Raw genomic sequence first — 22,675 nt, forward strand, 5'->3', positions numbered from 1 at the left:
ACTCTTGCCTTCTAGGATCTGGTCTATACATGTTATCTGGTTTCAAATCTTGGGTCTAACACTGGCTATGTGATTTTGGGAAGGTCATTTTTCCTCTCTGATATTCTTGTTTCCTCATGTGTAAATAAGGGGATGGCCTTGATGAATTTTAACATTCCTTTCATATCTAAAGTGATGAACCCTGGACTTACAGTATCAGTTTTTCAAATGAAAGCAGCTATGACTTCATAGAGCTATTGTGAGGAAAGTACTTTGAAAACATATATTCTAAAAATGGAGGGAATTTTTAATATTATTATAGCACCTAAAATTAAAAAAAATTATTATAGTATAACTGAATAGGCCCCATGTTACTTATTATTATAAACTATCCAACTTTGAATCTTGCTTTCCTCAGTAGACTGAAAGACTCTTGACTCTTGAGAATAGAGACTGTGCATTCTTTGTGAATCCTCCTTAGCCTCTTGCAGAGAACTCTGGAAAGTGGGGTGGGAAATGACATCATAGAACTGAGAAAGTGGTCTCTGGGAACTCTAAAGAAGATGATAATTTACAACTGCTTTCCCATTCATTATATTTAAAACCTCCTCTTTCTAGAATTTGTAAGATTTGTAAAACATTTTCCTAACAACTATCAGGAGGCAGATCACACAAGGATTATCACTGTCATTTTGGAGAAGGGGAAACTGAGAGATGAGAGAGGAAGTGGTTTTTTAGGTCATACAAATATCCTGTTGTATAGCCAGGCATCCTGACAGGATCCCACTTCAGATTTCTGAATACGACTACCACGCAAACTTAGCCAGCTCCAGAGCTCTGCTGAGGTCTGGCCAGGCTGGGATCCCTGAGATGTCCCATTGTACCGGTCCAGTGGGAGAGAATACTCCAGAAAGGAGTTCACTAGGTCCTGGGTGTGGTATCTAGATATCAGGGTGATGGCCTTCAGGATTTTTTTCTTGATATTCACTGCTTCAATGGAGATGAAGTGACAATAGAGGGTCCGGCTGATGTCTGAAACCTGAGAGGAGGAGAAAAAAAGCAGAGGAAATATGTAGGCAAAACACCAAGAGACAGAATCAAAAAGACATAGTGACTGGTTGGGTATAGGGGCTTGAAGAGTCAAAGACCACAAGTAGTATTAAACATTGGTGGCTGGTAGAGATTGGAGCAGATGACTGAGGAAGGGAATCTAGTATTTATTGCTGTTCAGTTGTATCCATCTGACTATTTGGAATTCCATTTGGGGTTTTCTTGGTAAAGATATTGAAGCAGAGTTCACCATTTCCTTCTCCAGCTCATTTTTAAAGTAGAGGAAACTGCCCAGAATTTAAGTGACTTGCCCAGAATTACATGCTTCTAACCATCTGAGGCTGGATTTGAACTTGGGTTTTCCTGATGTCAGGTCCAGTACCCTCTATCCACTGCACCACCTCCTTGCATTTATTAATATGTGCTTATTATGTGTCAGGCACTATGGCTAGTGCTTTCTTTACAAATATTATCTTGTTTGATCCTCACAATTATTCTTTAAAAGTATTTTTAATTTAAGGAATAAAAACAGGCATTTTTATAACATAGCATAATAAAAAATGCACACAAAACTGCAGATCTTTTATGTACAATAGTGATGGTAGTTTAGACTATTCTTATCTTCATTTTACAGATGAGGAAATTAAGGCAGGTACAGATCAAATAACTTGTCTTGAGTCATATAGCTAACCATTATTTGACTATATTGCTACCCTCAATAATAGCACCATTAGCAAAAATAAGAAATTCAGTTCAAGTATTTCACAAAATTACAGAATTTAAGAGTTTGAAGGAACCTTAGTTGCCATTTAATCCAATTCAAATGCTAAAGAAATTTGGACACTAACATACCAGTTGAGTGTTCATCCAGCCTTTTTTGAAGATTTTCTAAGAGAAAGAACTCACAGCTTCTGGAGCAGCTTATTCTACTTTGGGGCAGCTCTAATTAGGAATTTTTTCCTGACCTTGAGCCTAAATTTGCCTCTTTGTAACCTCCACCATTACTCTTGGTTTAGCCTTTGGGGTCAAACAGAACAAATCAGCACCCTCTTTACATGACAGCCCTTCAAATACTTAAAGGCAACTAAAAAAAATTGTCCTTAAGTCTTCTCTTTCCAAAATAAACAGATACCCCTAGTTTTTTCAAACAACCCTTACGTGACATTAATTGAAGGCCCTTTCAGTATCCTGGTTTATCCAATGCTTAGTATGTGTCAGGCTAGTCTCTGGAGATAGAAACACATGTGAACAGTCTTGCCCAAAGAAAACTTCCATTCCACTTGACATTAGGAATGAAATGTGGGGAATTCTTCATACATACCTATAGACTAATAGAAAGCACCTCTAAAGCAAATATGAAGTGATTTCTAGATTCTAATAACTCAAGATCGAGGTAGAGATATATCAAGAAAGGCTTATTATAGAAGATGGTACTCCAAGGAGGACTGAAGGAAATTAAGATTCCCAAAACATGGAAGTGAAAAGAGAGAATATTCTAGGAAAAGGGAAGAGCCTACTTCAAAGTATTATAGGACCACCAACTCTATGGACTGGAACATTGGATCCCCAACTTTTTCAACTACATGAAATTCCTTTTTTGTATAAAAATTTAGTTAGGTCTCTTTCTACCCCCCCCCCCAAACCCTCACAGCATTGTCTTTGTGCTCTTCTGCTTACTGAGAATACATGGAGTAGGAACCAAATAGTGATGGGGATTCAAGTTTGTGCAACAAGGAACCAATGAAAAGAACTGAGGATGGTTTCCAAGGAGAGGAGAAGACTTAGGGGAGTTGTGATTGTTGACTTTAATACTTCATGGTACCATAGTGTCCTAGAATTAGAGTAGACAAGGAATCTCAGAGATTTTGTGAGGTGGAAGAGGGATGACTTAAACTTCTTAGGCTCAGAGGATGCAAGTAGGAACAAAGGCATGAGTTTCAAGGATGTGAATTTAGACTTGATATAAACTTCTCCTTTAGGTGGAGACTTGATAGAGTGGGAATGTCCGTGAGCAGATTTCATTCTGCCAAAAAGCTGGAGTTGGGTAGAAAGAAAGGAGAGGAAAGACAGCATTTCTCTGTCCTTTGTCCCAGATTGAAATACATGTCAAACATTAACCACACATCTGGACTATTATATTCAGCTCTGCAATACCACATCACATTGATGAGTTGGGGACAAGATGACTATATCTGCAACCAGGCAATTGTGTTGTCTCAAGAGAGTTTTGCAAAAATCCTGGCAGTCAACAGTATAAACTCCTTGATATTAGGGATTAAAAAAAAATCAAGTGCTTCTTAGCATACAGTAGACACCTAATAAGTGCTTATTTCCCTTAATTGATATGATGGAGTCTAGACTTGTAATCTTATTGATAATGGAAATTACTAGATGAGAAAACTCCTTTATATCAAAACTTAGAAAGATGCCTAGTGCACTCAAAAATTGAGACTTACCCAGTGAACCATCTGCTAGCCCAGCTCTGTATTCACTAAATCTTCCTATCCTTTTCCTTAATAGGTATTTGATGAATTGAATTGAATTGAGGTACCCTGAAATCCAGTTTTGTGAGCTTAAGTAAAGGAAATGGGGATGCTCAGTCTGAAGAAGACTTGGAGAAGGGCCTACTTGATGTTTTCAGGCATTTGAAGGACCATCATGTGGAAAAGGGATTCTATTCATTCTACTTGGAGCCATAGAAAACTAAAAGTAATGGGCAAAAATGGACAGAGAGAGAGATTTTGGCTTTATATAAAAGTGCTTTCTAACAATTATAGTTGTTCAAAAGAGAAAGGATCTAGTCCTAGAAGGACCCCGAGGTACTCAGGAGAGGCTGTATCACATGTCAGTAATATTGCAGATTAAATAGGGGATGTAACCTTTTTGAAAGTTTCATCCAGCTTGGAGATTCCTCTATAATTCTACCATTGCCTTGTCTATCTGTGTTTTACTTCTCTTAAGTATATAGTGATTTCAACTTAACAGGAACTTAGCAAATGTTTTTTTTTTTTTTTTAATTTAAGTTGAGCTGAATTTATAAGGGATATTTTTTTAAAGGACTGAAAAGTGATCCTGACTCATAGATTGAGTTAGAAGGAAGATTAGAAATAAGAACAGAGAATGAAAATGACTTATTCAAAGTCACAGATATAATTAAAAGTAAGGTTGGAATCAAGCTTAGGTCCCTTTGGATTCAAATCTAGTGCTTCTTATGCTGCACAGAACTAACAAGGAGAGTTTTTAAATTGAATTTTAGAACACAGGTATTTGCAAACCTGAAAGAGCAATATAAATACTAGCTATGTTCTTCCTACCAGAGGTCTGGTTTCCTTACATTTGTAATCAGAGAAGTAATTATGTTCAATTGAACTAATAAACAGAGTTTATTGAATTTGAATTTCAGAGGATAGATATTATATATCATCAAATAATTTTCATTTAAAGAAAATTAAGAAAACCTGGGCATAGCTGTTAGAAGGGAGAGGGGAAGAAGGATTGGATCTAGGCAGCTGGGTGGCCCAGTGAATAGCACTCAGGACTTAGAGTTAGAATAAACCTGAGATCAAATCTAGCTTTAGACACAAGCTGTGTGACTCTATTCAAGTCACTTAATCCTTCTATATTTCTTATCTGTAAAATAAGCATAACATTAGCACCTATTTAGGGTTGTTGTAAGATTAAATAAGTGAACACACATAAAGAGCTTTGTAAATCTAAAAACTGTATAAATGCTATTATTATTATAATCTGGTTCATATCCTTTATGCCAGAGCTCTGGTTTTTGTACACCTTGTTTCTTATTCCAGTCTACACTGAGTTCTATCTATCTTGAGGCACCCTATGGCTCACAGTTGAACATCTGAGTCTCTGTTTTACATTTTTTTCAGCCCTTAGCTCAATGTCTGGAACATAATAGGTTCAAAATAAATTCTAATTGACTGTTCTTTCATAGTTTTTGATATTTGATTTTCTCCTTGGTTGAACCAGAACTCCCAAATTCTCCTAGGTAGGACATTTTATTTACTATGTGTCTTCACCATAACTGATTGTGGCACTGACCACATATAATCTCCTTGACGGCAAAGACTATTTAATTTTGGTGTTTGTATTCCCCAATGTTTAGCACATAGTAGGCACTTATAAAATGCTTACTTACTGATTCCAGGTAAAAAATTAGTGCTTAATTAAACTTTCCACTGAGGCAACAGCAATTGACCTGAGTCTCTTGGAAAAGCCAATCTAGTGTTCTGGAACTTATTTAGCCACTATTAACTATTAACTCCATCACTGGAGATCTATCCAAAGGATAGGATTTATAATCAGATGGGACTTCAGAGACACAACTTCCATAGAGGTGGAAAGTGATTTGCCCCAGTTCATACAATGAACAAGTAACAGAGTTTGGATTTAAATCTAGGTCCTCTTGACTAAATCTAAATCCAGTAATCTTTATGGCCACCACCTCCTCTAATCCAACCCATCCCCTTTTCATTTGGGTACTTAATTATTTAGGATATAGACTGTATCCCCTTTCCTGAAGGAAAAGCTCTGGACTCTGTGTCTTAGCCCTGTTCCCTCTCAGTTAATCCCTGATCCTTCAAACATTCATACCTTTTCCACTCGAGGGCCAAAGTCTTCTAGGATGACAATGAGCATATCCCCTGCAGTTTCTGTTTGGAAATCCAAGTTACTCCTTAGACCATCTATCACTGTCCAGATGAGATCTTTCATCTGAGACAGAGATAAATTCTTTGCAAACTCCTATATCAAACAAGGAGAGAAAAAGTCACATTGGGATCAATAACCCACTCTGGCCCTATGAATGGTGGTGCCCTAGACCTTCTAAGGTCTAATCTCTTCCTTTGGGTTTCTTTCTGCCTCTTTTCACTAACTCCCTTATTTATCTAGCCCAATAAATGGTCCCTGAAATCTTTTTTTTTCAGGATGGGTTTCCTGGATTGATTGGAAAATGATATTTTATATTTGCAGGGTATTTTCTTTTTTCTTTTTAAAATTTTAATATTTTTCTCCACTTGCATTCAAAATAATTTACATTTGTTTTTAAAATTTTTGATAGGTTCTCTCCCTAATCCCCACTCACAATTAAGAAAGTACATGTGAAGTTGTGTAAAACATTTCCACAAAAGTCTAAGTTATGAAAGAAAACAGAGATCTCCCACCCTAATGAAAATAAAAATCCTCAAGAAAAATTAAATTAAAAAGAAAGTGAAATATAGAGAAAGAGAGAATGCTGCAATCTGTATTCAGACACAATCAGTTACTTCTCTGGGTATGGGTAGGATTTTCATCATAATTCCTTCAGAATAGTCATGGGTCATTGTACTACCCAGAATAGCAAAATCATTCACAGTTGGTCATCCCAGAACATTGCTATCACTTTGTATACAGTACATTATTTCACTTTGAGTTCAAGGAGGACTTTCTGCTTTTTTTTTTTTTTTTTCTGAGACCATCCTTGCAGGGCATTTTAAAATCTAGAAGATTATTCATATTCATACAGTTCCATAGCATTGTCACAAGTAATTCTCAAGGAAGATACAATAGATAAGATTATTCTTATCTCATAAAGGAAACAGATCCAGAGAGAGAGGAATGACTAAGCAAAGATCAAAATCCTAGAAAAAGCTATCCAATAATGAAAGTGATACTATATTTACATCATACTATAAGATTTGCAAAATAATTTACAAATTTATAAATTTTTCCTCACAACAATTCTAGGAGGTAAGTACAATAATTGTTCCCTTTTTAAAGATGGGGAAACTAAGGCTTAGAGAGATTAAATGATTTATCCAGGGTCACTGTCTCAGGCTTGACTCAAACTAGTATAGCTCCATAGTCACAGCACTATGTAGTTGCCTCTGCTTTTATTTGATTTTTCCAATTCACTACTTTCCACTCACTTCTCAATTCCTTCTATCCCACTTCTGATCCCACTGCTCGACTGGAAATGCTTTCTCAAAGTTCACCAATAACTTTCTAATGATTAAATCCAGTGGTCTCTTCTCAGTCCCGATCTTATCCCTTAGGAACAAATATGTTCTGTCCTGAATTCCTGTCTTTTACTACACATCTTTTATACGTGATCTTATCAGTTCCCATGAATTCAAACTCTTCAAGGTAACTCCCAAGTCAACATGTTCAACCCTTATTTCATTCCTGAGCTCAGGTCTACCATTTTCCTGTTTGATATCTCCACAAGATAGATCTCGTTGGTATCTTAAACTTCATGATCTTTCCCCTCAAGCTCAACTTTCACCTTAACATCTGAATGTTTTTTTCAATGGTGCTGTTATCCTTCCAGTCATCTAAAGAGGAAATCGTGGGAATTATCCAGGAGTCTTTATTGTCTCTCCATATTCAACCAGTTGTCAAAGTCTTATTGATTCTACATTTTTAACATTTCTTCCAATGTCTCCTTCTTCCCATTTATACACTCATCATCATAGTTTAAGTTTCTCTCATCATTTCTTAGCAGGACTATTAAAATGAAATATTTGAAGAGAATCTTAGTCTCTTTGTATATGATCACTAAAGCCTAATCTCTACTTTTAAATCCATTATCCTTGCAGCTACCAGATTGATATTCCTAACGTGTATCATCTGATCATTCCATTGCCCTCCTCAACAGATTTCAGTGACTTCTCTATTGCTTCTGAGGGAATATGAAATGTATGGAAGTTTATAATATGGCTCCAACTTTTATTTTTGGGCTGATCTCACATTCTTCCCTTTCACACTTGCTTATTATTTTCTGTATATAATATTCTATTTTCTGGTTTTTGTTCATATGTACTGTGCTTGGATCTCTCCCTTTCTTCACCTGCAAGTCATGGAATCCCCATCATCTTTGAAGCCATTCATGATCTTTCCAGTTATTATTTCTCCTCAGCAAGTTATTGTGAATTTGCTTTGAATATATTTTGTCTTTACTAACTGGGTAGACTTTATTTCCCCAGTAGAATGTAAATTCTCAGAAGGCTGGGGATTGTTTAATCTTTGCCTTTGCACAGTCCAGTGCCTAACAACCCTGTGAGTGATCCTAAGAAATTTCTGATGAATAGAATTGAAGGTTCAATAGGAATTTGGTATCAAAACTGGAGAAAGAAACCAGCTCCCTTGAGTTAATACAGGGATTGCTTTTTCTGAACTATGTCTTATGACCAGTTGATATTAAAGGTCTATAGTGACTCAAAAGAGCCATTGCTTTATTAAACTATGTCTTGTGACTAGTTAATATTAAGGGTCTGTCTGGATGGTTAGATGGCAAGAAGCTTCATTAATGGACCTTCAGTGATTAGAGACAAGAATGTGTATCCCAAAGTTAGGTAAGACTGGATTTGGACTCAGAAAGATGAGTTCAAATCTGACTTCAGATACTTACTAGCTATGTGACCCAGGATGAGTCACTTAATTTCTCCCTTTTCAGTTTCTCAGCTGTAAAATGGGAATAATAATAGTGCCTTCTTCTCAGGGTTGTTGTGAGGATCAATCGACATATGTCTGGCATTTTTTTATTGAATTGTTTTTCAGTGCTGTCTGACTCTTTGTGATTCTCCTCCCGTCTTCCTCCCCCTGCCCCTTTAGGATTTTCTTGTAAAAGATACTGGAATGATTTGTAAATTCTTGCATACAGGAGGTATTTAATAAATGTTTTTCCCTATCCCCTTTCCTTAGTTCCTAAAACTGTTCATGGAATCATAGAATTTAGAAACTATAAAGGACTTCAGGTATCTTCTATTGCCTTTTCATTTTGACATATTTGGAGGCCCAGAGAGGTTGAACCATTTGTCCAAGGTCACATAGGCATATAGCAGAGCTGAAATTTGAAGTCAGTTTCCTTGATTCTAAAAATTCAGTGCTCTTTACATTAAATATATGACATAAAATAATAATGATCATACCATTATAATTATAACTTTAAGTAGGAAAGGAGACAGACCTGAAACTGAACTTTGAGGCCAATCTAAGTCCTTTTTCCACTCTGTCATAGATCTGTACTCTGGGTCTATCAAACCACAAATACTATTTGATTTTTCTTAACTCAAATGTAGGACTTTATGATGATTCCTAATAAAAATGTACTTAATTGGATTTGGTTCATTGTTCAAGTTTGTGAGATCTTTTTAGATTTTGACTATGGCATTCTATATATTATTGCACAAAAAGTGCTTGTCTGGAATTAGAGAGTCTGGATTCAAATCCTAGATCTATGGCTTAGCCTGTGCGACCTGGGACAAATTATTGTCCTTTTCTGGGTTTCAGATTCTTAATCTGTAAAATGAAATCATTGGACTTGATCATTTTGAAGTCCTCTCCCTTCCTCCTTTAAATATATGACACTATGATCCCCTGAACTACTCTTCTCTTTCCAGTTTTGTTTTATTTGCAAATTGGATAAGCAAATAACTTTTTGTTGTTGTTGTTCAGTAGACCCAGTCATGTCTGACTCTTTGTGATCCAATTTGGATTTTCTTGGCAAAAACACTGGAGTAGTTTGCCATTTACTTGTCCAGCTCATTTTACAGATGAGGAAACTGAGGCAAACAGTATGTCTGAGGCTAGATTTGAGTTCAGGAAGATGAGTCTTCCTGACTCAAGAATGTACTCTATGTATTGTGCCACCTAGTTGTCCATGTACCTTATGCCTTAATCCAAATGATTGAGAAAAAGTTAAACAGAATAGATCTCAAACCTGTCAAAGTTGTTAACTCTCCATTAATTAGTATTTTTTAGATTCAGTTATAAAATTTTTTAAATACAATTTTATAAAAAAATGTATCTATCAACTGTCCAACCATTCTTGATTTTAGGGATAATGTGATTGTCCAAAGCTTTGCTGAAATCTAGGTATATGAGATTATGTTCATAGAATTCTACTTTTTTACCAGGCTAGGAACCCCATCACCAAACCATGACTTGTAGGCTAAATTTAGAAAATGAGGGTTGTTTTTGTAAATAAAGTCCAGTGTATCTTGCCCATTAAAGAAGTGATATTTTATAGATGAAGTAATTGAAGGCTAGGAAGTTTAAGTGATTTATTTAAAGTCACATAGGTAGTTAAGTGGTGAGAATAGAGTGGAACTTGAACCCAAATCCTGTAAGGAAGACTCATCTTTCTGAGTTCTAATATGATCTCAGATACTTACTAGCTGTGTGACACAGGACAGGTCACTTAACCCTTAAGTTTCCTCATCTATGAAATGAACTGAAAAAGGAAGGAGACAACCATTCTAGTATCTTTGCCAAGAAAACTCCAAATGATAGAGTTGTACATGACTGAAATGGCTGTATGTACAACAACCACCACTTCTGATTTTAAATCCAATGCTCTTTCTATGCTATCCTTATTCTTGACTCTTCAGTAAAGGCTGGGAGATGAGACTTCTAACTGACCTAGAAGAGAGGCTCCATGTAAATCTAAGGTAAGCCCTCCCACTCTGCCCTGCTGATCCCTCTAGAGCTTTGACCTTAATAATGTGGGTGGTGGGATTGACAGGAATCTCCGGCATAGGTATTGGCTCCTGTATTGAGAGACTCTGGGTTTCTTCGCTGTGCTCCACATTTCTGAAAAGGACAGATGTCTCCAAGCCTGGTGAAGAGACATGATTATAAATGCTGCTGTTTCCTAAAAGACAACTCTAGCTGTCTGTGTTTCTACTTCAGAGTTGAAAATAGAGTAGGCATCAAAATTGGGAAACAGACAATGTGGGGACATTTGGGATGCAGTTGGTGTTAGGGTATGGTTGAGGTAGGGTGTATACAGGGCTACATAAGAGGTCAGAGTTGGGATCAGGTTTGGTCAGGTTGGGTTAGGATGGGGATGTGTACAATGTGGTCAAGAGCTTGAGGGTTTGGTCAAAATCTGGGGACATAATGAATTAAAGTTAGAGCTGAATTATAGTCAGAATTGTAGCGAGCTCAAGGTTGGTTATTTGGAAAAGGCCAGGGTATGGTCAAGGATGGGGACAAGGTCAAGGCTGAGATGAGACCAGGGATACTGTGAGATAAAATTATGGTGTGGCAAGGGTTGTGGAGAAGAGTCGGTGTTAGGGATGTACTTAGATTTATGGTGAGGTTAGTGTAGGGAGGTATTCAGAGATAGAAATGTGATCCTTTCTGGGATGAGATCATGGTTACATAGCATGTTGTCACAGAGATTACTATTATGGTTGGAATAAAGTCATTGCTTGGTCTGGTCAATATTGGAAGGTGAGTTTAGGAATGATGGTAAGTAACTCTGTAGGAGGAGACATGGACACAGATAAATCAATAAATTAGGATTCCTGTCAAGTATCACCTTTCTGATATAGGAGGATTTGGTATAGGTAATTAATTGCTTCAAGCACCATCTGCTGTATTTCTTTGTCTGGATCCTGACATAACATGGCCAGTGTGCCCAAAAGGTGCCCAATTCTTCCAAATTCCTCTGTTGTCTGGCAAGAGAAAAATAAAGAAAATAAGTATAACTGTAATTTCAGGCTTCAAGGGACCTAAGAGATGATCTAATTCATCCTTTTCATTTAACAATGGAAATGAGTTTCAGAATTTGAATCCAAGGTTTCTTATTCCTAAATTATTGTGCTTTCCACAACAGACCTACAGCTTTCTGGATAAATAATGCCTAGAGCTATTTCTTTGTCCTGATTTTCCATCCCTAAAATTCATTTATGCTTCCCCAAAAAACAAATCAACAAACATTTGTTAAACACTTCCTATGTATCAGGCATTGTGCCATAGGGTATAATTACATGCAAAAAGACAATTGCCTGTCCTCAAGAAACTTACATTCTAATGATATATAATAATACATAAAATGAAGTTGAAAAGCAAGGGAAGCCAGGGAAGTACCTGAGCAAGGGCATGGAGGTAGAAGCAGATGTGGGAGAAGGAGTTTAACTGGCCTGAGTTATCCTTCAAAATGGAGTCCTGGGAGGTACTCATCTATAGGAAAAGAGAACTACAGGAATGGAGGGATGTATTAGAGTGAGAAGGCAGCTAAGGCATGGCAGAAAAATCCAAAAAGCAATCAGAGCCAGGAAAAAAGTGAAGGATGCCTGACCTGGGCCATTCCTTAAAGTAGAAGTCTTCAGAAGAGATGATGGCTGCTTGGAGAGAGGAATATTTCAGAATCATCATATAGTGAGATTCTAGTCCTATATTCTTAATGTCACACAGTTGACTGAAAGTCATTACAAGTTTCTCCTATGTTTGAATAGAATGAAAGGAAGGCAATTTGTCTATATAGATAAGAGCAAAATGAAGCTTAAAAAAAAAGCTTTCCTTTAACAAGGTATCTCCCATACAGATATAAAAATTATACAAAGATCTTTGAGATAAGCAAATTCAAAAATAACTTTGATGATTCTGATTATGAATATTCAACTCATCTTAATTCATTAAGCAATTATTAAGCACCTACATATATGATAGGTACCAGGGATAGAAAGATAAACTAGATAATTTCATTATTCAAGGAATTTAAATTCTTCTGTGGGGGCAGAGTGAGAACTTAAATTTTATAGCATATAAATAACTATATGTCTATACACACATATGCATGAATGTAGGTAGTGAATACAGAGTAATTTCAGGGAATGAGGGAACATATTAACAATTGAAGCATAAAACAGAGAGAGTTAAGGCACTGGCTATGGTACAAAGTCCAAAAGGAAGAGGGATACCCTATAGATAGATGGTGATGTCCTTCAGATAACTCCTGCTTAAGGATGATATTGTGTAGATTACATTAATTACTCGTCTATTACAATCTCTTGAATGAGGCACAAAAACTACTCAAGAATTTGGTCTAGGGGCAGCTAATTGGTATAGTGGCTAGAGCACCAGTCCTGAAGTCAGGAGGACATAAATTCAAATAATACTTCCTCTGACTTAATACTTCCTGTCTGTGTGACCCTGGGCAAGTCACTTAACCCCAATTGCCTTAGGGGGGAAAAAAGAATTTGGTCTAATTATTCACATGAGACAAATTCACAAGTGAATAAAGAATGCTTACTGTCCAGTGTATATTATAAAATAAGATGGACAAATTATAAAGCCTGTGAATAGATGTATCTATATATACCTACACATATGCATATGTGACATACACTTGGCTACACATGTATACAACTGTCTATATAAGTGTACATACATATACGTGTATGTTTATATGTCTATAATGTACATGGACAATTAACTGGAGAATTAAACAGGAAGCTGAGACTGGACTGAAATACCTCTGGGAAACTGCTATATTCTTTGGGCAATTGTTATATTCTTTTAATAACTACAAATTTCTTCTTGAAACAAAGACCTCTCTCTTTAATACCAGTGTTCTCCTAGTATTATCTTACAGTTATGAGTCATGGAATATAACAATCTCCAAACAATTAAATGTGATTATCACTAAGAGACCAACAGAGAGGACCATGGATAGTGTTAATTAGTCCATAAAATAATACAAAGAAGGAATTAAGGAGAATAGAGTAAAATATGCCATTTAAAAATGTTCAGTATAAAAAAGCCATGTGGTAAGATCAAGAGCTAACATGGACATTCTGAATATTCTTCTGACGTTATGGAAAAGTAAGAGAGGCTTCCAAGATTTTAAGTGAAATTTTGATGGTGAACTTATTAGGACTTGTTCAAGAATCACCCACGTTGAGCAGGCATAGAATTTTGACAAGATGACAAGATGAGAGAGTCATTGGAGTACTCTATGTTTAAATCTATCTCTGGGCTTAGCCAAAATACACTTATATAGTATTGATATTTTCGATGTTTCAAGAAGTAACATTATGCAACATTTCCTCCAAGATGGCATCCAGAGGCAAAGAAGGTAGGGTTGTCCCTCTTAAGGCAGAAGCTGAATCAAAATTCCTGATGGCCAAGAAGGCAGTGATGAAGGATGATCATAGCCCCCAAAAGATGGAAATCCAAATGCCTCCCACTTTCTGGCAACCAAGCAATTTCAGTTTAAAAGCAATCCAAGTACTCTTAGAAAAGTCCCCCTAGCACTAACAAGCTTGATCACCATATCATCATCAAGTTTCCCTTGACCATTGAATTTGTTGTGAAGAAGATTGAATACTCCTCCCTTGCTATTCTTGGTAAATATTAAGGCCAACAAACATCAGATTAAATAGGGTATAAAGAACACTTTGACCAAAGTTCCCACAGTGGTCTAGCCTGATGGAAAGAGGACCTAAGTCTTATATATCCTGGACTGAGAGGCGTGGGATATTGCTAACAAAATTGGAATCATCCAAATTTTCCAGCTAGCTTGCTCCACATACAATAAAACTTTCCATTTTTATAGTCTACATGTACATCTGTACACATACATGTATGTATAACACACATGTATATAGAGAGATTGTATATATACATATAGATAGATATACATATAAATATACATATAGACATGTATATGAAGAGGGGGACAGAGAGAGAGAGAAAGAAAGAAAGAGAGAGACACACAGAGAGATAGAAACAAAGAGAAAAAAGACAGAGAGACAGAGACAGAGAAAAAGAAAGAGAAAGAGAAAGACAGAGAGAGACAGAGATAGAGAGAGGCAGAGACACAGAGAGACAGAGACAGAAAGAGAAAGAGAGAGAGAAAGAGAGAGACACAGAGAGACAGAGACAGAAACAGAAAAAGAGAGAAAGAGAGAGAAAGAGAGAGAGAGAGAGAAAGAGAGAGAAAGAGAGAAAGAGAGAGCGAGAGAGAGAGAAAGAAAAGGAGAGAGAGAGAGAGAGTGAAAGAAAAGGGGAGAGAGAAAAAGAGAGAGTCAAGAGTATGGCATAGTGGAAAGAAAATTTAATTTGGAATTAGAGGACCTGGAGTTGGAAGCGTAGTTCTGCTGCTTCTTACCCCATTGTGGTATCTAATAATATAATTGTGCTAATGAAACTATGATGCTTGCAATCAGTGTGGGCATGAAATCTTTTTTTTTTTTTTTTTTTTTTTTTTTTTGCTGAGGTAATTGGGATTAAGTGACTTGTTCAGGGTCATACAGCTAGGAAGTGTTAAGTATTTGAGTCAAATTTGAACTCAGGTCCTCTTGACTTCAGGGCTGGTACTCTATCCACAGCATCACTAACTGCCCCCAAATTTCCTTCTTTAGAGATAATCATACACAGACCCAGCCCATCCATCCTTCAAATGTCCTGACAGGAAATGGAGATCAGGACTGGCTTATTTTCTGGAGTTCCTTTTAGATCTACAGTCTGTAATGTAGAAGAGCTCACTTACACATCACTATGAGAAATAGGGAAAGATACAGTAAGATGAAGTGAGGGGAAGGGTCAGGTGATGTTGGTACTCACATCCAAGCAGGCTTTCTGTGCCAGATACTTGAGGAGAACCATGCAGCTTCTAACTGCCCGTTGACGCTCATGAACCTTCTCTGAGACCAGCCAGCTGTACATGTGCTGGAAAGAACAGAGGGGTAGATAAGACAGAGCCATTGGGAGCAACAGAACATCTTTGAAAGGACTCTAGCATCTACTTTCCCATCATTCCCACTGGGAGATGTCTCCTCTTTTTCCCTGCTTATTCAAATTATATCCTCCATTGGACCCCAGCTAAATACTGTCTTCTCTAGGAAGCTCTTCTTAAGTGACAGGGTTATCTCCTTTTCTCTGGATTGCTATTACACAGTACCACAGAGTCAGCCCTGTACTTCTACTTGTTTTATGAGTCTCTTATTTCCTGGAGAAAAAATGTAAAACTATGTAAGAGGACAAGGAATTGCCTTTTTTCTTCTATTTCTTATTTTATTTGAGATGCAGGAACTGGACTAATGGTAGATGCTTAGTAAATATGAAATGCTAAGGACACTTCCTTTGGGACTTTGACAAAAGGATTTCTGATGTTGAAGAAGGAATATCATATGGTTGAAATTCACTGACTGGGAATCAGAAGGCCTTCCTATTTCCTACTTCAATATTTACTTTTTGTGAGAACCTGGGCAAGTCACTTAGCTGATTTGATCCTCAGTCTCCTCTTCTGTGAAAGGGGATAATAGCACATACTTCATAGGGAACACTTTGTAAACTTTTAAAATGCCATAGAGATGTGAGGAAAATCCCTTTACTTCTCTGGACCTCAGTATCCTCATCTGTAATACAGAGATGATAACCACTTGTCTTGCCTCTGAGAGTACTCAAGTGAAAAAAAAAAGGGATAGAAAAACAACATATTGGTTCAAATATAGGTGTCAACCCCTAAAATAAAAGGTCCTTGAATGGTCCTTAGAGATAATTGAGTCTAACCTTTAATTTTCTTGATGACAAAACTGAAGTCCAGAGGAAGGGAGTGATCTGTTCAAGATCATATAGGTGGTAAGACAAAGAACAGAGATGGGGAGTCAGGTTATTAAAAAGCTAACTCCAGGACTTTTACCACCATTATATTCTCATGCTTTTGCATCTATGTGAAAGAGAAAAATTATGAACAAACGCTGTAGCAGTACAAACTATGGGCTGGACTTGGGTTTTATACAAATTGTAATTGGAAGAAAAATGCAGCCTCTATGGGGTTAATGTGGTGGAAAGCACTATATGTATAGATATGAGGGATTTTCTTATTCCCAGTTCCAGTTACATCTCTGTCCTTACTCCTAGGAAGTAGAGTAGGCTTTGAGACTTTAGAGATCAACACAAGACAAAATGAGAAAGATCAGGTGATTTAGAGTATAAGAGATCATTTGACATATTTTACCACTGGTGCATTGGAGATGTTGAACACTAGGGTTGGATTCTAAAGGGACACCCTTCCCTCCTGTGTGCGTTGGGCCTGGCCTCAGGAGAATAGTGTGGAAAAATTTTGCTAGAAATAGGCCATAGGTTTGCCAGAGTTCTTCAAGCTTAGTTCTTTTTTTAACCTTATCCACTTCCCTCCCAATTTTATCTTATCACTCATTACAGTAGTGGTTCTCAAAGTATGATTCAGAGGATGCTGGGGGGTCCCTGAAATCCTTTCAGAGGATCTACAAATTCAAATTTAGTTTTGTTTTCTAATACCATATATATGTATATATGTAACTTGCATAAACAAAAATTCTTTTGACAGCTCCTTGCTTTTTAAATAATATAACCTGAGAACTAAACTTCAAGAACTACAGCATTATTTAAATGCAACAAAACCAACACCATATTTAATTAGGGATTAATAAATGTAGTTTTTTTATAAGTGATGATAGTAATGATGTGGAATAAAATTATGATTTTGATTATGATAATGAGAATGAGAGTAATGGTGAATGAAGTCATAAAATGGTGATAGTTATTATTGTGTCAATGTTGCTGATAAAAGTTGATGGGAATACAATGATGATGATGGTGATAATTATGAAGGCGATGGGACTATAATGATGGTGACAATGATGCTGATAGTGGTGATGGGAATAAAATAATAAGAGTGATGGTGATAATGTTGCTGATTAAGGTGATGGGAATATAGTAATGGTGGTTGTAAATGATGGTGGTGATGGAAATATAATGGTAATAAAAGTGATTATAATGATGGTGATATGAATATGGTGATAGTAATGATGGTACTGATGCTGGTAATGAGAATGCTATGACAATAGGAGTGATGCTGTTGATGGTGAGAGTGCTGATTCAGATGACAATGGTGATGCTGATTCTCCAATCATATATCAATAGCAATAATGCAAATTAACATTAATCATTGATGAGTAATTGTTCATAGTGGTGTGAAGTAATTGTTCATAGTGGTGGTGATGATGGTGATAATTTACAATTTACAATTTACCCTCATAGCGTTAATTTTCTTATACCTCTAACATTAGTCCCTATCATTTTGGTCTCTTTGTAGCATTTGGGCTCCATTGCTTCTGGATATTTTCATCTTAAACTGGAACTATACTGTTCCAGGGTCTCATGCCATCTCTCTGATATCTCCTTTTTTTTTTCCTTTTTCCTAAAAACAGACTTCCCACACACTATGGATCATCTCTTCTCTATTTCCATTGTTACTTATCTAGTAAAGATGATAGCTTCAATGGTCACTTTACGTATATGACCACCAAACACATGTCTTCAATTACAACCTCAATCCCAAATTCCACATGCAAGTCTGTATGCTAAAAATTTACACTTGCATTTGTTACTAGAACATCAAACTCACCAAGTACAAAACAGAATAAATCCTTTTACTATTTAAATCTGATCTTCCTGACCTTAAGGACTGAGTTCTACCATGTGCCCATGATCATACCAAGCCATTTTCCCTATCTGGGCTTGTTTCCTTCCCTGAAAATAAGAGATTGAACTAGGCAGAATGGAAGGGCCTTTCCAGCATGCACATCAGCATTCTGTGTTTTAAAGTTTTTCTAATTCTGACATTCTATGTTCTAAAGTTCTGCTAGTACTTATGTTCTGATGTTCCTATTAGGGATTTCTATGTTTATATTTTAAGTTCATTTTGTCTTTTAATAAATATATTCTAGATTCTATTGTTCCTTTCAACTCTGATATTTTTAAAAGATTTTAAAAAGCTAAAATATCTATTTTTCTCTGCTTTACGTTCTGCTTCAAATCACAATGGTAATGAAACTTAGGATAACGATGTTCTGATCTTCAGTCACACCCTCATCCCACAAGTAAATGAAAAAAAAAAGTTTATTAAGCATTTAATATGTGCCAAGAGCAGAAAATACAATGCATGGTAACTTAAAAAATCAAATATACTTTCCCACTTTCATGGGTTCATTGGATGGATGTATCCCACATAAATTATTTCCCTCTTCCTCCCGCCAAAACCTGGGTTACCCCTAGCAAGTAGTGAAGTTCTTCTGGCTTGGGATTCTCTGTGATTAAGCTCTGGAGAAGGTCATCTAAGGCACTCATGGTGTCCATGTAGAGTTTCTAGAAAGAGAAAAACTAAAGTGAAAGGGAGTCCTAGGTTATACCTAATGCAACTCTGATTGAGATCCCAGTTGGACAAGAACTAAGGAGTCAGAATATAGGCATTCCTCTCTGTTTTGGCTGTATATTTATTGTCTAGTGGCTCTCACTTGTTTATAACCTTCCTGGCCTTCACTTATGGGCCATTTTTAGGACATAGAATGAGGGATGTTGAAAGAGTTTATTGCTAAGATTTCTTTTATGAATAATATTATATAATTTGTATTTTATGTCACAAAATCAGTGACAGCTTTGTCCTTAAGAACACATTTCAAGTCTTCCCCTTTTTCTTAGAGTACTTTTGTCCCAAAAGTGTTTGAACCCTAATGAAGGGAGAGAAAGACAAACCTAATGCTAGATTGTTGGCCACCCATCTCTGTAGAAGCATAAAGCCAGGCCTAACAACATGTGAAACTGTTTCACATAAGAATCATTTTGGGAATTTTAATAGCATTTTTTACTCTTTATAGCATTTTCACAGATGCATTTATAAATTGTTTCCAAATACCAACTGATCTCCAAGTTTCAACTTCTTTTCTACCTAATCTGCTCAAAAGGCATGACTCAGCAGAACTCTTGTATGTATTTTATATAAATTGGGAAGTAGAATTTGGGGACCCATAAACATATAAGAGAGAACTCTCCCCTTTCCCTCTTTGCATTGATTGGTTAAGCGCTCAACTGGCAACAAATCAGCCACCAACAGTTCTCATTGGCCATAATACCAAGAGACACAGCAATGATGGAGGACAATGTCTGTGGTCTTCTTCCTCTCCATACCCTTCATTGATTTAACACAAGAAGTAGAGATAAGGACAGTCTGAAAATAGAGAACATTCAATGGTAATTTGAAAAGACTAGACCAGCAATAGATTGCTGCTTAATACTTCACTGTCTTATAAATCATCATGGGCAACTTCTCTGATGGGCTATGGGTGTATTTCCCAATGTACCAGTCTTGATGTATCTTGATTGCCAAAACTGATGTGGTTTAAATTTCCTTTATATCTTCCTTTATCACCCTCTGGTCATCAGTGGATACTCATCCCTCAGGGAAGGGTTGGGAAGAGGAACAGTAAATACAGCACAGAAAGAAAACGGTCAACAAAAAGAATACCCCTTGGATAATGGAGAACAATTGGCTGTGTCACCTGTATATCAGGAGGGTCTGCCAGGAGACAGGTATGTTTTTCCAGAGCCTCTTTCAGTGGAAGTTTAAACACACTTTGGAAGCATGTGAAGAGAATCTTGGATTTCCTTTTGGCATCCAACATTGGTCTCAGTTTGCTATGAGGTTATCAGAAAAATAAAAGAATGTGAGTACAATTTGAGTTACAGTTAAGAAAACACAAATTTGGACCAAATAGAGAGAAGAAAAAGATAATGGAATTAGAATCAAATCTGAGAGCTTTGTGTTCTAAGCCTGAACACATCAAAACATGTGTTTTACCACACCATCATACCAACCATTAAAATAAAAGTCAGAAAGTGTTGGGGAAACAAGCATTTCAAAAGGAAGAAAATTCAATTAAAAACTTGGAACACAAACAAAATCAGTCAGAGATTTCTAAAATTAGAAAGGAGAATGGGTTTCCACACATCTCTCAAATGCATTCCTCACCCACCCCATCCCCAGTCATAGTGTATTATTCGTATTCATGGTGGTATCTTATCACAATACTAGCCTTTCTGCTCCATGAGATTAGGAAGTGGAAAGTAACCTTTGCACATAGTAGGTACTTCATAAATGTCTGTGTGATGTGAATTTGAATTCTCCCTTTTCTACCATCTTCTGCCTAACTGAGTCTTGGATTTTTCAGTTTGATAGTCTCTGGGCATGTTTGTTTCACTGGACATCACTTTGAGGAGAATTGGGAGAGCCTACCAAAGTCCTGATATGGCGCACATGACCTGCTGTCGAGTTGTGGTACAGAGTGTGTCTTGGGGTTCTTTCTTCATCAGCACCTGCAATTCCCCAAAATAAAGGATTAGTCACAGGGTTAAAATCTCTAGGTCCTCTGCACAGAGAAACTGGTATGACCTTTAGTGAGCCAAGCCCTCACCTATCCTCAAATACCTATTTCTTCTCCCATTCTTTCTTTCTACCCCCTAAACTGAAGACCACTCTCTCAAAGACCTGCTAAGGGAGTTTTGAATGCCTGTCTTTGAGTAGGATTTTGTACTGGACATGTGGGCTGTTCTCTATCCTCAAGATCTTTCCCTCCCATTCCTCTCAGAATGATCTCCAATGAAACAAATATACCCAGGAGATTACCAAATTGAAAATAAAAAACCAGGTTTCAGTGGGTGGAAGATAGGAGAAATGGGAGAATTCAAATTCATATATCACAGACATTTGTGAAGTACCAACTGTGTGCAAACTTTAGCTAAGGCACAGTTCCTGATCTCATGATGGACACTTGTTAGAAATCAGGATATAGGATTATATAAATCGATCTTAGAGAAAAACTTTTAAGTCATCTGGTCCATCTCCCATTTTACAGATAAGGAGACTGAGACATTCTAGAGAAATATCTTTTTTAGGTATGAGACCCTCTCAAAGAGACTTTGCAGAAAGACTCCAAAGTTTCCCCGATAGAAATCCAGCTATTAGTGGATCATCACTAGAGGCAGGACATTGTTTCAGATAAAGAAAATGGTTCTGGAAAATGATTACTGAATCTGAGACAGGTGATGAGGAAATTTTGTGTGTGTGTGTGTGTGTGTGTGTGTGTGTGTGTGTGTGTGTGTTTGGTCCTAGGTTATTTTGACTATACCCAGTGTGTATTAAGAATCAGAAAGTGAGAAATAACCTTAGGTTAACCAAATCCATCCCCAGAGAGGAATGCCCTTTACAACATTCTTGTTGGGATGTTACCCTTAACAAATTGGACTTCTACTACAAAGCACTACAAAAGTTACCAAGTAATGCCTTTTGCATTCATTTATACTTTCCAGTGTTATGTGGATATTTGAGGTGCAAATCGTAGGACTAAATGAATTCTGAGTTTGGGAACTATTATTCTTTAGGGGGATATATAGTCACAAGTAGAAAAGTGAAAAACAAAATGGCAGCATAATGTGAGAAATGCTGGTGCATTTTTCTAGTTCTCAATCCTATCGAAAGCTCATCCCCATGGAAGACACAAATAGAATGGGTTGGTGGTAAAGGTGCTAGATCTGGAGAGAACTTAGGTTCACATTTCATTGTCCTCTTTAGGCCACAGTTTTGTCATTTGTAAAATGAAGGGGTTGGACTCAACGTGTTTGAGATTCTCTTTTAGCTCTAAATACTACAATCCTTTGGTACTGTCCACATTTAACAGTGTTGGGGGGGGGGGAACAATCCCTTTCCCATTCCTCCAGTCTTCCCAGCCTCATTGTTGATATTCTCTCTTTCCCCATACCCTTTCATTTACCAAAAGGCTGTCGATCAGCTCAGGCACCTGGGTGAACTCATAACTGTGGGCTCCCTCATTCCTGCTGATGGATCCCACTAGCAACAGGGTGGCCTCGAGGAAGCTCTGCTTGAGGGTGTCATCCTGGTAATCCCATAGAGAAGACATGAAAAATCAGGTTAAAGAGTGTGTGGATATGAATTGATATCCTTTTGTGCCCTGATCCTGGGAACATGATCTGGACTCTGTATAATGTGAATCCTAATTTGTTTTTCTGTAGATAAGCCTGA

At 37.0% G+C, this 22,675-nt stretch overlaps 1 protein-coding gene across 2 annotated transcripts in view; it reads right to left on the reverse strand.

Annotated features, from left to right (window-relative positions):
• LOC127544503 (maestro heat-like repeat family member 5) overlaps positions 1–22,675 on the reverse strand; it is a 135,243-nt gene that overhangs the window by 38,804 nt on the left and 73,764 nt on the right. Inside the window, exons 11-19 of one of the 2 annotated variants that reach the window (XM_051971164.1) lie at positions 22,407–22,529; positions 20,873–20,952; positions 20,139–20,274; positions 18,853–18,948; positions 15,382–15,486; positions 11,351–11,486; positions 10,521–10,642; positions 5,641–5,790; positions 864–1,018 (exon numbers count right to left, since the gene is read on the reverse strand). In XM_051971164.1, the coding sequence (XP_051827124.1) occupies positions 864–1,018; positions 5,641–5,790; positions 10,521–10,642; positions 11,351–11,486; positions 15,382–15,486; positions 18,853–18,948; positions 20,139–20,274; positions 20,873–20,952; positions 22,407–22,529 (1,103 nt within the window). The remainder of the gene's footprint in view (positions 1–863; positions 1,019–5,640; positions 5,791–10,520; positions 10,643–11,350; positions 11,487–15,381; positions 15,487–18,852; positions 18,949–20,138; positions 20,275–20,872; positions 20,953–22,406; positions 22,530–22,675) is intronic. The other variant, XM_051971165.1, reaches the window with a different exon arrangement.

The sequence above is a fragment of the Antechinus flavipes genome, chromosome 1 (assembly GCF_016432865.1).
Source record: "Antechinus flavipes isolate AdamAnt ecotype Samford, QLD, Australia chromosome 1, AdamAnt_v2, whole genome shotgun sequence".
Lineage (NCBI taxonomy): Eukaryota > Metazoa > Chordata > Mammalia > Dasyuromorphia > Dasyuridae > Antechinus > Antechinus flavipes.